The following is a 14,913-nucleotide window of genomic DNA, read 5'->3' as shown; positions in this document are numbered from 1 at the left end:
AGTAGGCCTGCTTTTCAGAATGTCTATGGTGAACAATCATCATATATATATGAAGCATCATACCCATCTGCAATCTACCCATCCTCAATTAATGCATCTTACTTGCTTCCCATGCAAACCACCTTCCCATACTATCTATCCTGATGTAGTGACAGGAAGTATAACAATCCTGCTGGAGTGGGTGGGGTCAAGGTAGTAGTACTACTACTACTTAGCATTTCTATAGCGCTGCCAGGGTTACGCAGCGCTGTACAAGTTTAACATGGGGAAGGACAGTCCCTACTCGAAAGAGCTTACAATCTAGTAGGTACCTCATCCATGGTTATAGCTAGGACCAATCTTTATGGTGAGGCCTCCAGTTCACTTCTCATTGCCCTGTGATGCTGCTGTTGACTGGGTGTACCTAATGCCAAACTTGGGTGGGGGGGAAGGAGAGGGGAACATAGCCCCACTCAGGCCCACCAATGGTCAGGGTAAAGGACACCCTAAGTGAACCTTCAGCCTAAAGCCCCCTTCCCCCCATGTTTGATAAACACAATAGTCATCATTCCAACACCATCCCTCCCACAACAATCCTATACAAATGTATAATTGGACATTATCCCCCCTCATTCTATATAGTGCTGCTGATGTTATGCACCAATTATTCACATAACTTCCACACTAAAATAGTGGTTAAGTGACGTACTTTCTTAAGCCTCCATTATCCCAACTGCAGAGGACTTAAATACAGGTCTATACACGCATCTAGCTTCTCATATATCTGCACACAACTATCGAATGAACTACCGATTGCCTTAAAAACAACACACGACTTGACAACCTTCCGAAATTTACTAAAGACTTGTTTGTTCAAAAAGGTGTACAAAAATGATCCCCCATAACGATCTGACTCCTAAATTACGCCAGATACAACTATTATGGAACTCTTCTAACTTGTTTATTTTAATCACATCCTCATCACTGTATATTATATCTTGTCCTGATATCATTATGTTATGTTTTCCCTATCATACACTCCTAATCCTACATGATATTCTTATGTATCTTTTCGTAACAATTCTGAAATTCTCATTCCGTTAATATGATTGCCATGATATTCTTATGCACCTTATCTGTATCTATATTCTGAAATTCTTATTCCATTAATATGAATGTTGTTGTAACACATTGTAAGCCACATTGAGCCTGCAAATAGGTGGGAAAATGTGGGATACAAATGCAGCAAATAAATAAACAGTGGGAAAATTGCAGTTGTGAATATAAGCGCTTTTCTATAAGTTTGTGCCTAAATGCTCTAGCATGTAATTGCAAGGGGGCGTGGACATGTCCAACAATCACACACTAACCTTTTAGAATACTGTTAGTTACATGCATAACTGCCAGCATTTAGGTGCAGGCATTTACACTATTTATTTATTTAGATTTTGCTCACACCTTTTTCAGTAGTAGCTCAAGGTGAGTTACATTCAGGTACACTGGATATTTCTCTGTCCCAGGAGGAGTCACAATCTAAGTTTGTACCTGAGGCAATGGAGGATTAAGTGACTTGCCCAAGATCACAAGGCACAGCAGTGGGATTTGAACTGGCCACCTCTGGATTGCAAGACCGGTGCTCTAACCACTAGGCCACTCCTCCACTCCCTACATTAGCCATTGACATGGCATAAGCAGTCAGGCCTAAAGTTAAGTGTGTAACTGCAGACTTTCGCTAGTATCCTATAACAACAATTACACGCATAATTGCCATAGAATTTGTGCTGAGTGCCCAAACTCTAGGTGCCTAACTGTAGGCGACCTTTGATTCTGGTGAACTGAGATTGATTCCCATTGTAGCTCCTTGTGATGCTGGGCAAGTCACTTAACCCTCCATTACCCCAGGTGCAAAATAAGTATTTGCATATAATATGTAAACCATTAACTATAGCCACAGAAAGGCAGTATATCAAGACCCATCCTCTTTTATATTACCTCCTATACTTTACCGCAGAAAACACATGTGCAACACAGCAAAGCCAAAGCTCGTAATGGACAGTATAACCTCTCCTCTCTGTGATCCCCATTGTGCCTGAACCTTAACATAGTAAACTTACCCCACCTCCCCATTCCCCCTCTCATCCCAACCTTCTCTTCTCCGTCTCTCCTTTACTATATCCCTCCTTGCCCTATTTCCCCCAACCTATATTATCCTATCCTGTTTACCCTCCCTTATCCTAATTATACATTATCAAACTTCAATTTTATCATGTTTCATTACAGTTTGAAATTTCTCTCCTTATAAGACTTTGTATTTCGAATTACTATGTAAGCCGCAATTACCTGCATTGTGTGGGAAAGCACGGGGTACAAATGTAATAAATAAATAAAGACCTGAACGATCCATCCAGTCTGCCCAACAAGACAACCCATTTTACATGGTATATGATACTTTATATGTATACCCAAGTTTGATTTGGCCCTGCCTTTCTCAGGGCAATGGTCGGGCGCAAGACACTGCAGACACCAAGAATGAGTGTCCTTCCCTGAGACTGTCCGATTGCACAAGATACAGTGCTTGACGCCACTGGGAATCTTTGTGAACATGAATGGAAGAACTTCACCGGCTAAATTAAATGACGTGATGGTGCCTGAAAAAGGGGCAAGACACGGCAAAAAGGAAAGGGAAAATCCTGGCCGAAGTCAAGGCCTAAAAGCGGCCTGATGACAAAAACAATAAAACTTAAAACTGAGCAAAACAACTCTAAGGAAAATAAGTTCTAAGAAGAGGAGCTCAATTATTAAGGTGAAAAAAATCATTTTGAAATATTGGCGCCTATGCTGCCTACTACCAGGAAGAGGCCTCTCAATTTGTTCAGCAGGGCTACCTGTGCAGACCTCTGAGGAAACAACAAATTGCGCACAAACACAACTGCCTAATAGATATAACAGGCTTGAAGCATGTTTTGATCACACTTTAAAAAGCAGACCCCACCCTCCCCCCCATTGGGGAGAGTGACCTCTAAGTAAGGTAACTGATGATGACTCAAGAGACTAAGTCAACCTGTGCCAGACAGTGTCAGGCAGTCCACGTTTCCCCTCCCCCCTCTCTTCCCGCCCGGCCGCACACAACAAGGCAGCGCCCCTGCTCCGCCCTCACGTGCAAGCGACATGCGGCACGCAGCAGATAGCACGTGACCCGCGCGGTTCCGGCAGGCGCACGTGCAGGCCTGGGGCAGAGGCGGTAAGATACGCGCGCCGCCGGCAAGTGGAACTACCGCAGAAAACGCGTGCGCGCGCTGAGGCAGAACCTGTCGGTGAACACCGTCACCATCCAACCCCCACCCCCCCGACAAATGTAATGAGGAGCTCGCGTGCTGGGAAGGAAGAGCTTGTCGCGTGTTACCGGACTGTCTGTGAGCTCTCTACGCTAGAAAGAGAAAGAAGTGCTGCCACGGCCACTGCATAAACATCAGGAATAGCTGTTGGCGCAGCGCGCATTTCCTTTTGGCGACAAAAATATGGTCCTCCTTTTCCCGCCGCCCAAAACAAATTACGATTCGGAGGTAGGATGGAACCAATGACAGGTGAAATGCAATCTTGCGCGAATGCCGCAGAGTCCTAAGGAAGACTGTCCCCCTCTGCAGCACCCCCCCCCCCCCACCTCCACAAGTGTAAAGAAACCGCATCAGTGTAGTCCCTGTCAAGAAGAACTTCTTAGATCGCCTTCTGAATCTATTCATTCGTATTCAATAAATAATACACATGCAAATAAAAACGACACCAACCAAATATCATGCCTGCACCAATAAATATCTGTGCAAATAAAAGGAGCACACACACAGTAAGTAGCCAGTCATGAAACACCCCGACAGAAGTGGGATCCAATATTTACTTCACAAAATTCATTAAAAAAAAAAAAAAAAACAGTCCTTTTAAGACTAAACAGCCCCATGACAACAGTGAAAATAGAAACTTTGCGCATAATTTTCCAAGAGTCTAGACAACAACCCTCTGAATTCAGCAAAGTACGTGTGGTTATGCACAGCCCAAATAAATTGCAGCATTAACGTGTTGTAAATAGTGGAGGTCACAGGAAAGTTGCGCCAGTCCTGGGGGGAATACTGACACTGAGCAAAGTACCTCTGCATCAAACTTCTATGAAAAGAATATCCTTTAATTTCTGCAAATGTGTCTTAAGGGTATTTTTTTTTAATTTTTTTTATATACAGTATCTCCATTACAGATATTGCATACATTATTTTAAAAAAAGACCCTGAAGTTTGATCTTACCTGAATTATCCATTTTTCTTCTGTTTATGTAGCTTTTCTGAGAGTAGTGTTCATAAATGTGCTACTCCAGCTTGAACCTGTCTATCTGTATAAAAGATGAAGTGCCTGCAGTCCGTTGCAGGGTTTTTGCACCAAAGTCCTTGTTTGCTGGTTTGTGTCTATCCTAATAGCTTCAGATTGCAGTAGACTGTGGACTGTGCTCTGTCATTGTCTCCATTTGTGACTGGCTGGATTCAGGGCAGCGGTGTATATATGTGGGTGAGGGTGCTTGATCATGCCCTTGCAGAGGTTTGTGTGCTGCCTCTTAGCCAGGAGGGAAATAAGAGGAGGTTCCTAATTTAGCAGTATATTTGGCATAGCCATGTATTAGTAGCTGGCTCATGTGGAGCCTGCATGTGATTGAATCAGAGGTATGCCCCACTGACACACATTTCAGACAACAGAGAGCTGTAGAGGGATGAGCTAAGCTTCCAGCAGCACATGTGCAGGGGGAGGGAACCATGGTGAGTAAATGTGCCCATTTATACAAGGCTGAGCTCATCTTGCAGTGACTCAGAGCTATCTGTCTGCATTGAAAGGGTCTTATCCCAGCCACAGGGAACTGCTGAATTTACAGTAAATCAGTGATAGTAACATAGTAGATAACGGCAGAAAAAGACCTGCACGGTCCACCCAGTCTGCCCAATAAGATAAACTCACGTGTGTCATTTTTTGTGTATACCTTACCTTGATTTGTACCTGTCTTTTTCAGGGCACAGACCGTATAAGTCTGCCCAGCACTATCCCCACCTCCCAACCACCCGCCCCGCCACCCACCACCGGCTCTGGCACAGACCGTATAAGTCTGCCCAGCACTATCCCCACCTCCCAACCACCAGCCCTGCCTCCCACCGCCGGCTAAGCTTCTGGGGATCCCTTCCTTCTGAGGAGGATTCCTTTATGTTTATCCCACGCATGTTTGAATTCTGTTACCGTTTTCCTCTCCACCACCTCCCGCGGGAGGGCATTCCAAGCATCCACCACTCTCTCCGTGAAAAAATACTTCCTGACATTTTTCTTGAGTCTGCCCCCCTTCAATCTCATTTCATATCCTCTCGTTCTACTGCCTCCCCCTCTCCGGAAAAGGTTCATTTGCAGATTAATACCTTTCAAATATTTGATAATCAACCCTTGCCATATATTGAGCCACTTTAGCAGCACAATGAGCCTTCAAGAACTAAAAATCGGGCAATCTCTTCTTAAATCTTAACACTTAAGTATATGCATTCCACCTGTAATTTTTTTTCTGAATCTTTGTAATAAGAGTCACACCTCAGTTGTCTTGTGTATAGCTGCCATAAAGATCACAGAAAAAATACCATTCATTTACTTTTGACCTTCAGAAAATACTGCTGTAAAGAGTGATATAGAGACTGACTGAAACTGCTTTTAAAAGTTTTGACCAAAAATCGAAACTGTTACTAAAACTGTCTAAAGACTTTTGGCTGAAACTTATTGCCTGGTTTTAGCCAAAACCGAAAACTAAAGATTGGTTGTGTGAATGTGAACCAATGAGGCCCATTGGGGATTGGTAGGGGTTGCAGTAATTAGCCCTCTGGTAAACCCACAGGAGATTATTTCCCTCCAGTCCTGGGAACAGCAAGTACAGGTCGACAACTGGGAGAGCCATTTTAACAAGAACTTCTCAACAAGTAAGTCTGACATGTAGGTCCCCAAGTCAAATCAGATGTAGTTAAATATCCTCTGATGGCCCGATGCACAAAGCTTACTGAGCTGTTAATGTTTGCTTTAGACTGCTTGTGGCCAGTCTAAAGCAAATGTTATTTAGCCAGTAATGCAAAAAGGGGCTTTCGTGGTTCTAACATGTGCCATTAGCAGCTACTAAAAACCCTGTGCAAATGCATTACAAGGAGCTCATTGGTATTAAAATGAGCATTCCCAATAATGCAGAGACAGTTCTGTGCACGGAGCACCTCTCTTTAGTGTGCAAAATTTTACTGGAGGTCTGCATCTGTCATTATGGGTAGCAGTCTGCTTGCACTGTATAGTAGTACAAGCAGACTGCCTTCCCATAAGGTAGGCGCTCAAGTGCATAGACCCCCCCAACCCCCCCCCCCCCCAGAACCTTTTGACATCCCTGGTGGTCCAGCGGACCGCCTCTTGACCCCCCCTTGCCTACCAATCCCCATTGCAAAGAGCCCCTAGTGATCAGTGGACCCAATCCCCCCCCCGTACTTCCTGACCCCCCCACCCCCTCCTGGCTCCTCCCTTTCTATGGTTCTTAGCCCCATCCAGTGCACCCCAGGATGGACCAGGCAGGGCTGGGCGCCGCCATTTTGTGCAGGGCAGGCCCAAGACAGGAGTGTGTGAGGTGTTGCTCCTGCCTTCCTGCCTCCATCTTTTTCCAGATACAGGGTTGGTCAGGAAGAGGGGAGGGGATCCCTAGACCACAAGGGCCATTGTTGCTTTTGGGGGGGCTCGGGTCACTAGACCACCAGGGCCACTTGCTTTGGGGGGACTGGGAGGAGGTCAGAGTTTGTGATTCTTGCTTGAGGGGTTGGGAGGGGGTGCAGAGGCTTGACAGGGAGGTTAGCATCCGCTGAGACCACAAGGGATTTTTTGCAGGGGGTCGGGAGGCACGGGGGTGCAGGAGAGGGGGTTGGTGGGGGGTGTCAGGGTCTGGTCGGGTCTGCATCAGAAGCTGTCAACTGTATTTGACAACTCGGAATCACAAACAGCGACCAATGTACAAAGGGGGATCCATGCAGCTCATTTGCATGCAATCCCCGTTGTGCATTGGTCTCTGTTTGCGAATTGCTAAATTTTACTACAGCAAAGCTGCACAGTACTGGGACTGTCTGTACCCTGTGACTGCTTCCTTCAGGCCTGCCCCACTTTCTCAGATATAATCTCTTTTGGAGGAGGTGGGGCCGGTGTGGAGGAAGCAGTCACAACATGCAGACAGTCCTAATCCCGTACAGCTTTGCTGTAGAATTAATGTCGCTGCCCGACAGAGATGTTAAGGGAGGGAACAAAACCTGTAGCATGCCGGCGGGTGGCTGGGGGGAGGGGGAGTTGCAGTACTAGTGATCAGCAGGCAGGGGGAAAAGTCATGGTTTGGGCTGGGGAAACGTGGAGGGGCATAATTGAAAGGGGCGGCCATGTTTTCCTGAGGACATCCTCGCAGGACATCCCGGCGAAGGGGTGGGCAAACCCGTATTATCGAAACAAGATGGGCGACCATCTTTCGTTTTGATAATACGGGGACGCCCAAATCTTGAAATTTAGGTTGTCCCTAGAGATAGTTGTCCTTAGACTTGGTCGTTTCTGATTTTCGGAGATAATGGAAACTAAGGACGCCCATCTCAGAAACGACCAAATGCAAGCCCTTTGGTTGTGGGAGGAGCCAGCATTCGTAGTGCACTGGTCCCCCTGACATGCCAGGACACCAACCGGGCACCCTAGGGGGCACTTTAGTGGACTTCAGAAAAAGCTCCCAGGTACATAGCTCCCTTACCTTGTGTGCTGAGCCCCCAACCCCCCCCCCCCCCATAACCCACTCCCCACAACTGTACACCACTACCATAGCCCTTATGGGTGAAGGAGGGCACCTAGATCTGGGTACAGTGGGTTTCTGGTGGGTTTTGAAGGGCTCACATTTACCACCACAAGTATAACAGGTGGGGAGGGGGTGGGCTTGGGTCTGCCTGCCTGAAGTGCACTGCACCCACTAAAACTGCTCCAGGGATCTGCATACTGCTGTCATGGAGCTGGGTATGATGTTTGAGACTGGTATAGAGGGTGGCAAAAAATATTAAAAAAAAAATTTTAAGGGTGGGAGGGGGTTAGTGACCACTGGGGGAATAAGGGGAGGTGATCCCCGATTCCCTCTGGTGGTTATCTGGTCAGTTCGGGCACCTTTTTGTGGCTTGGTTGTAAGAAAAAAAAGGACCAGGTAAAGTCGTCCAAGTGTTCATCAGGGACGCATTTTTTTTTCCATTATGGGTCGAGGACACCCATGTGTTAGGCACGCACAAGCCCCGCCTTTGCCACGCCTCCGACATGCCCCTGGGAACTTTGGTCTTCCCCGCGACAGAAAGCAGTTGGGGTCGCCCAAAATTGGCTTTCCATTATACCAATTTGGGCGACCTTGTGAGAAGGATGCCCATCTTGCAATTTGTGTCGAAAGATGGGCGTCCTTCTCTTTCAAAAATAAGCCTGATAGTCTCCCCAAGTCATTTACACTGGGCAGGTATGGGGCACACCACTGTTGGATGGGCGTGAGCCCAAAGTGGGTGGGTCCTGGCCTACCAGGGCTCACTCGTGGCTATACATTATGTCTCATGCATATCTTGAAAATCTGACTTGTTTTCAGCCTTTTTGCAGTTTGACACCTCTGCAAGGCTGACTCCTTGAAATTAATATGACAAAGCAGAAGCACACTATTCTACTACTTTTCCCTTTCTCTCTTCAAAGAAAAATTAAAATATACACCGTTTATTAATTCTACACCAAATGATAATAAAACAATTGTACATTGAAAATGACTCGACACAACGTTGTGTTTCGGCCAGATGGCCTACATCAGGAGTCTATAAACAAAAAACATAAATATAGTAAACATGAATATAATGTTCAAACCAAGAGGAACGTGTACCAAATGTAGAACATCAGAAAGGAAGTAATTATTCCCATGCTAATAAGAATAATAAATATATATAATACATATAATAGCCAATATCAGAAAACAAGCGGTTATAAAAGCATACCTTGAAAAAGACCGTTCTCTGAGTGATCCTTCTGCCACTGCGCGCTACACAAGCAAAAAAATTTTTTAAAACGTAATGGGCTACATAAAAGGCACTAAATAGATGGAAAATGCGCAAACCCAAACGGAAATGATGCCATGATGGACGTAAACGTGAAACAACTGACCTATGGACCAAATAACAAAAGAAAAAATGATAATGCGCTATATAAACATCTAATCTACGGATGAGAGTAATGTATCAAAACCGGATAAAATAAAAAATGATAAATATAAAGTGTGACTGGTGGACGTGAAATGGGCGGGGTTACACTATGGCGTGTCATAGGACAAAGACACAAGAACGTAAATGTGCCATTGCACGGACTATGCGATCCTGTATTTTAAAGAAAAAAATGATAAATGCAACAAAAAATAAAAATAAAACAATATAAACAATGGAATAAAAAGAGAAAATGAATCTAAAGTAAAATAACATGCAGTGGGGTGGACCTCCATACCGACATGCCCACAGAACAACAATACTAAAGTGGAATGCGCGAAGTAGGCGGGGCTCCGTTTTTAACGTCCCTCAATGAAAAAGACATATAACTTAATTGAAATATTGTGCTATTGAATACAAGAATGAGTTGGAAGTATAAAATGAAATCTGCTAAACTGCACAAGGGGGCACTGGATAAACAAAGAACCAAAACAAACAATAGAAATAAATAATGATAATTGTAAAAAAAAGTGAATGTAACCACTAATATGAAAAATATGTAAAAAAAAATATAAAGAAATATGTATGTATATACAAAATATACTCACATAAATGAAATTGTGATAATGAATTTGGAATAAGGACAAAAATTAAACACAAATAGGAAGAAGGTAAAATCTCTATATATAAAAGGCAACCCCAACGTTCTAATGAAGCCTCCAGCCGGAAGTTTGAGGCGGCTGAGATATCCGGTATGCCCATGAGTGTCTGCCCGCCCTCGCGTCACAATGTGATGACGTCCAGGGCGGAGCACTGACACTCGAGGGCCGAAATGGACAAGGCACTTGCAGCGCTGAAACACCCCAAGCCCGCCCGCACCGCAGCAAACCGACCACTGGCACTCTGAGGCACCCGAGCTCTCCCGCTGCCACTCACAAAGACCGCAAACCCCCAAGCCCGCCCGCACCACGACCACTGGCACTCTGAGGCACCCAAGCCTTCCTGCTGCCACTCACAAACACCGCAAAACCGCCCCAGCCAACAAAACGAAACCGCCGTGGGCCATAAGAACAGCTGATCGCTCAAACTTGCAGCGCGGAAAAATCCAAAGCCCGCACCAAAGCAAAGCGACCACTGGCACTCTGGGACACACGAGACGTCCCGCTGCCACTCACAAAAGCGAACCCGCCTGTAGCCAAGGAAACAGAAAACCCACTATCTTGCTGTGCACACAGGAGGAAAAAAAAAACAACAGGTAACAGGAAAGTCTTCCCCCTCACTCCTATGGACTGACCCTTCCCCCGCACAACCTCCAAGTTAAAAAAAAGCCCCACTTCCACTTTCTGACACACAGACACGAGCAGACAGAAACACATACAAGGGCAGCTACACTACCACTCAGACTTGCAAAAACCAAACCCACCCCCCACCCCGTCACTGTCACACACAGACACAATTTCTGTATAACAGAGACACACTCACACACCTGCACCCACCTCACCCCCACATCACCCACTTCCCCCCCTTTCCCCACCAACAAACAAACAAAAAAAAACAATCACACACACATTTATTGACATTAACACTTCCACATTCCCAGCCTGAACGATGGTGTGAGGGAGCCTGCCTGACCGTGGGAGTGGGAGGGAGGGAGGGAACCAACCTGTACAAGGGACGGAGGAAGGAAGGAAGGGGGCCCACGACCATGACAGGCGGAGGTAGGGGAGGCCACGACCCTGAAGCTGGGAGGGGGGAGCGGAGGAAAAACTGGAGGGGGATGGGAAAGGTGGAAGGAAGACAGGGGGGAGGGAGAAGGAGGCCGGGAGATGGAGGGGGGCCCCTGCCACACACACTCACTCTTTCTCACACACACACACTATCACACAGACAGTCACACACAAACACACTCGCACATTCACTCTGTCTCTCTCACACAGTCACTCTCACACACACTCTCTCAAACATACACACTCAGAGGCACACCTTGCTAGCGCCCGTTTCATTTCTGTCCGAAACGGGCCTTTTTTTTTACTAGTTGATAATAAAACCTACTGATCAAAAAAAATAAAAATAATATATAGAAAAATGACGGAAAACCATACTAATAAAAAATAAATAAATAAATATATATATATATATATATATATATATATATATATATATATATATATATATATCTACTATAATAAAATGCTCCCTCAACGTTCTGAGGACACTGGCGTCACTGAAGTCAGACTCCCAGAACGGTTCGTGGATTTATGGTGGTGAAGCCACCCCACTGACCCGTGCTCCGCCCTTGCATCAAACATCATGATGTCGAGGGCGGAAAAAATACACTAAACTAAAGAAAGGGATCGCGCGTGTTTCCCTACTCCTCCTCCTGCCTAGGAAACGCAGGCTACCAACCTCCCAACCCACCCGCCAAAAAAATCTGGAGGGAAACCACCTCCAAAGCTCCGGAGTCCAAATGACTCCGGAGGCCACCGTTCCACGTCCAACACCCCCCTTGCGTACGCCCCGCCCACAGAATGCTGGACCCACGCCCCCGCGCCGCCCCCCCCCCCCCCCCAAAGCTGAAGTTCAAAAGAAGCCCCGGCAACAAAATGCAGGACGTCCAACACCCCCCCTCCTTAACCACCCACCGTCGCGTTCCTTTGCCGGCGGGGGACCCAAAACCCCGCCAGCACAAGTCCTCCTGTCTGCTGACTACGGCGTGATCTTCGGCGTTGCTAGCCTGTGCAGCCAGGGCTTCTGTGCGTCTGACGTCCTGCACGTGCAGGACATCAGACGCACAGAGCCCCGCCCTGCACAGGCTACCAACGCCGAAGATCGCTGGAGTCAGAATCAGCAGACAACACAGGACTTCTGCTAGCGGCATTTTGGGTCCCCCGCCAGCAAAAGTACGCGACGGTGGGTGGATGGGATGGCGGCGGACGGGTGCATCGCGGTGGGTGGGATGGCGAGGCGTCCATGCGGGACGAAGAAGGAAAGCTGCTGGGGCTGTCTCGGGTGACTGATCTCAAATCTCAAACACGTTACAAGTAGACAACTGCACGTGAACGCGGTTTCTGGGAATCCCACAGCGATGGAAGTACCGTATGAGTGTATCAGTAACAACATACCTACCCAGGTTCTCTAACACGTCTCTTCAATAATTTATGCACAGCCAACTACACTTACTCTCTGCCCGACGAGCAAGGAGGTTTAGGTACACACACACATCCCCACACACCCCTCCAACACACACACTCTCTCTCACTCTCATCTGGCAGCGCTTCCTGAACCCCCCCCCCCCCCCCCACACACACACACACACACACTCTCTCTCTCTCTCTCATCTGCCAGCGCTTCCTGAAATCCCCATACACACACACACACACTCACTCACTCTCATCTGGCAGCACTTCCTGAACCCCCCCCCCCGTACACACAAACACACTCACTCTCTCTCATCTGGCAGCGCTTCCTGAAACCCCATACACACACACACACTCACTCTCTCATCTGGCAGCGCTTCCTGAACCCTCTGCCCTCCCCCCCACACACACACACTCACTCACTCTGTCATCTGGCATCGCTTCCTGAACCCCCCCCTACACACACACACTCACTCTCTCACTCGCATCTGGTAGCGCTTCCTGAAACCCCCACACCCCTCTTCTTCCAAGCTGAACCCCCCCCAACACATCCCCCCCCCCCCACACACACTCTCTCTCTCTCTCTCCCCCTCCTCCAGCACACCAAATGCTTGGGTGCAGTGCCGGGAATCTCAGACACCAGAGACGGGGGGGGGGCCTGACACCAGAGAGAGAGAGAGGAAGGGAGGTATCTCTGTTACACACACTCTCTCTGTCTCACATACAATGTCTTTCTGACTCTCACTCTCACACACTCTCTCTCACACTGTATCACATTCACTCTCTATGTGTCACACAGTCACACACACTCGCTTGGTCTCTTACACTCACTCTCACAGAGAATCTGTCTCACACACACTCTCACACTGTGTCTCACATACACACTTCCACACACTCTCATTCTCATATACACACTCTCTCACAGACACACTCACACCCAGACTCACTCTCTTTCTCTCTCACACACACACACTTTCACTCTCTCTCTCACACAGTCACTCTCACATACACTCTCCCAAACATACACACTCCGAGGAAAGCCTTGCTAGCGCCCGTTTCATTTCTGTCAGAAACGGGCCTTTTTTACTAGTATATATATAAATGAATAAATAAAGAACATTGAAAAAATGAATAAACGAATGGTGAAGAATGAAAAGAAATAAAAATTAAAAAAATGAAAAAGGATAGAAAATAAAACAAAAAAAAAAGGGGGTTGCATGAATACCAATTTTGAAAAAAAGGGGTGAAAAAATGAATGGAAATTACCCGGAGGAAAATAAAACAATGGAAACTTCAAAATGAAGCAGTAAATACTGTGTATGTACATATAATCGAACACATGTATATTAAAATATATTCAAAACACAATGCAAACAAAGATAATAAGAATGATATACATAAGAGTATTAAGATCATCCAAAGATATGCATAAAGCGTGATAAAATGTACAATATATTATGTGGAATATAAAAAAGAAAACAAGACCTCCACACATGTGTATACTATATGGCATGAAAAGTACATGATAAATTAGCATGAAAAACCAAATAAGAGAAGATCAAAATAAATAGAGTTTAAAATAACCCTGAAATTGATAATAAAAATATGTCTGCTGTATAGGTGTACATGAAAGTAACAAGACTGAAGATACTGTTACAACTATAGGAATGGGCGAAAGTCTATCTATCTCATTGTTTAGGCCATTGGGACTGAGGGTATTTAAGCCATAAATCAACCGTTGTTCTTCCTGCATTATGAGTCTGTCAATGTCGCCTCCTCTCCATTTTCTAGTAAATGTTCTGAATACAAAGTATTTGATATCTGCTGTAGTGTGGTTAGCTGCCTGCCAATGTTGAACCAAAGGTGCTGACTGAACATTCCTGGATATACAGCTTCTGTGTTCAATGATGCGTGTTTTGATGGATCTGATGGTTTTACCCACATATAACAAAGAACAAGGGCATTGAATGATGTAGATTACATGAGTAGTATTGCAGTTAGATGAATGCTTCAATGGGAAGATTTTGTTTGTAGTGGTCTCTATGCAGAGGTCACACACACTGCATCGTCTGCATCTCCTATTTCCTAAATGAAGACTGTCCAAGGGATCATTAATGTCTGACAGAGTAGAGGGGACTAAGAATTCCTTCAAATTTGTATTCCTTGAATATGCAATCACTAGTTCTTTCTTGCTGAAGCACTCAAGGCCCTCCAATATCTGCCAACATTTACGTATGGACTTGGCAATGTGCTTAGACAAAAATGAATATTTAAGTGTACACACAATGTCTGGGTTCTTCTTCTGCCGATTAGGTTGAAGGAGATCTTCGCGGTTCTGAGCTAGTGCTTTAGTGTAACCCGCTTCAATATGCTTTTGAGGATAGCCTCTAGCAGTGAACCTATTGCCCATGGATGCGGCTTGTGAATTGAACTCATCAAAGTCCATACAAATGCGCCGAAGTCGAAGAAATTGACATAGAGGGAGGTTGCTCTTCAATTTAGGGTTGTGATAGCTGGAGTAATGCAAAAAAGTGTTC

General features: G+C 45.9%; 1 protein-coding gene across 2 annotated transcripts in view; it reads right to left on the bottom strand.

The window, feature by feature from the left end:
* LOC115466724 (nuclear receptor subfamily 1 group D member 2-like) overlaps nucleotides 1-4,568 on the bottom strand; it is a 37,085-nt gene extending 32,517 nt beyond the window's left edge. For both annotated transcript variants that reach the window (XM_030198175.1, XM_030198176.1), the window contains exon 1: nucleotides 4,270-4,568. In XM_030198175.1, the coding sequence (XP_030054035.1) occupies nucleotides 4,270-4,282 (13 nt within the window). In that variant the 5' untranslated portion in view covers nucleotides 4,283-4,568. The remainder of the gene's footprint in view (nucleotides 1-4,269) is intronic.
* Between the last annotated feature and the right edge of the window lie 10,345 nt (nucleotides 4,569-14,913).

This window comes from Microcaecilia unicolor, chromosome 3 (assembly GCF_901765095.1).
Source record: "Microcaecilia unicolor chromosome 3, aMicUni1.1, whole genome shotgun sequence".
In the NCBI taxonomy this organism is placed as follows: Eukaryota; Metazoa; Chordata; class Amphibia; order Gymnophiona; family Siphonopidae; genus Microcaecilia; species Microcaecilia unicolor.
The sequence above is the reverse complement of the archived record's forward strand: the minus strand, read 5'-3'. Positions and strand labels throughout refer to the sequence as shown.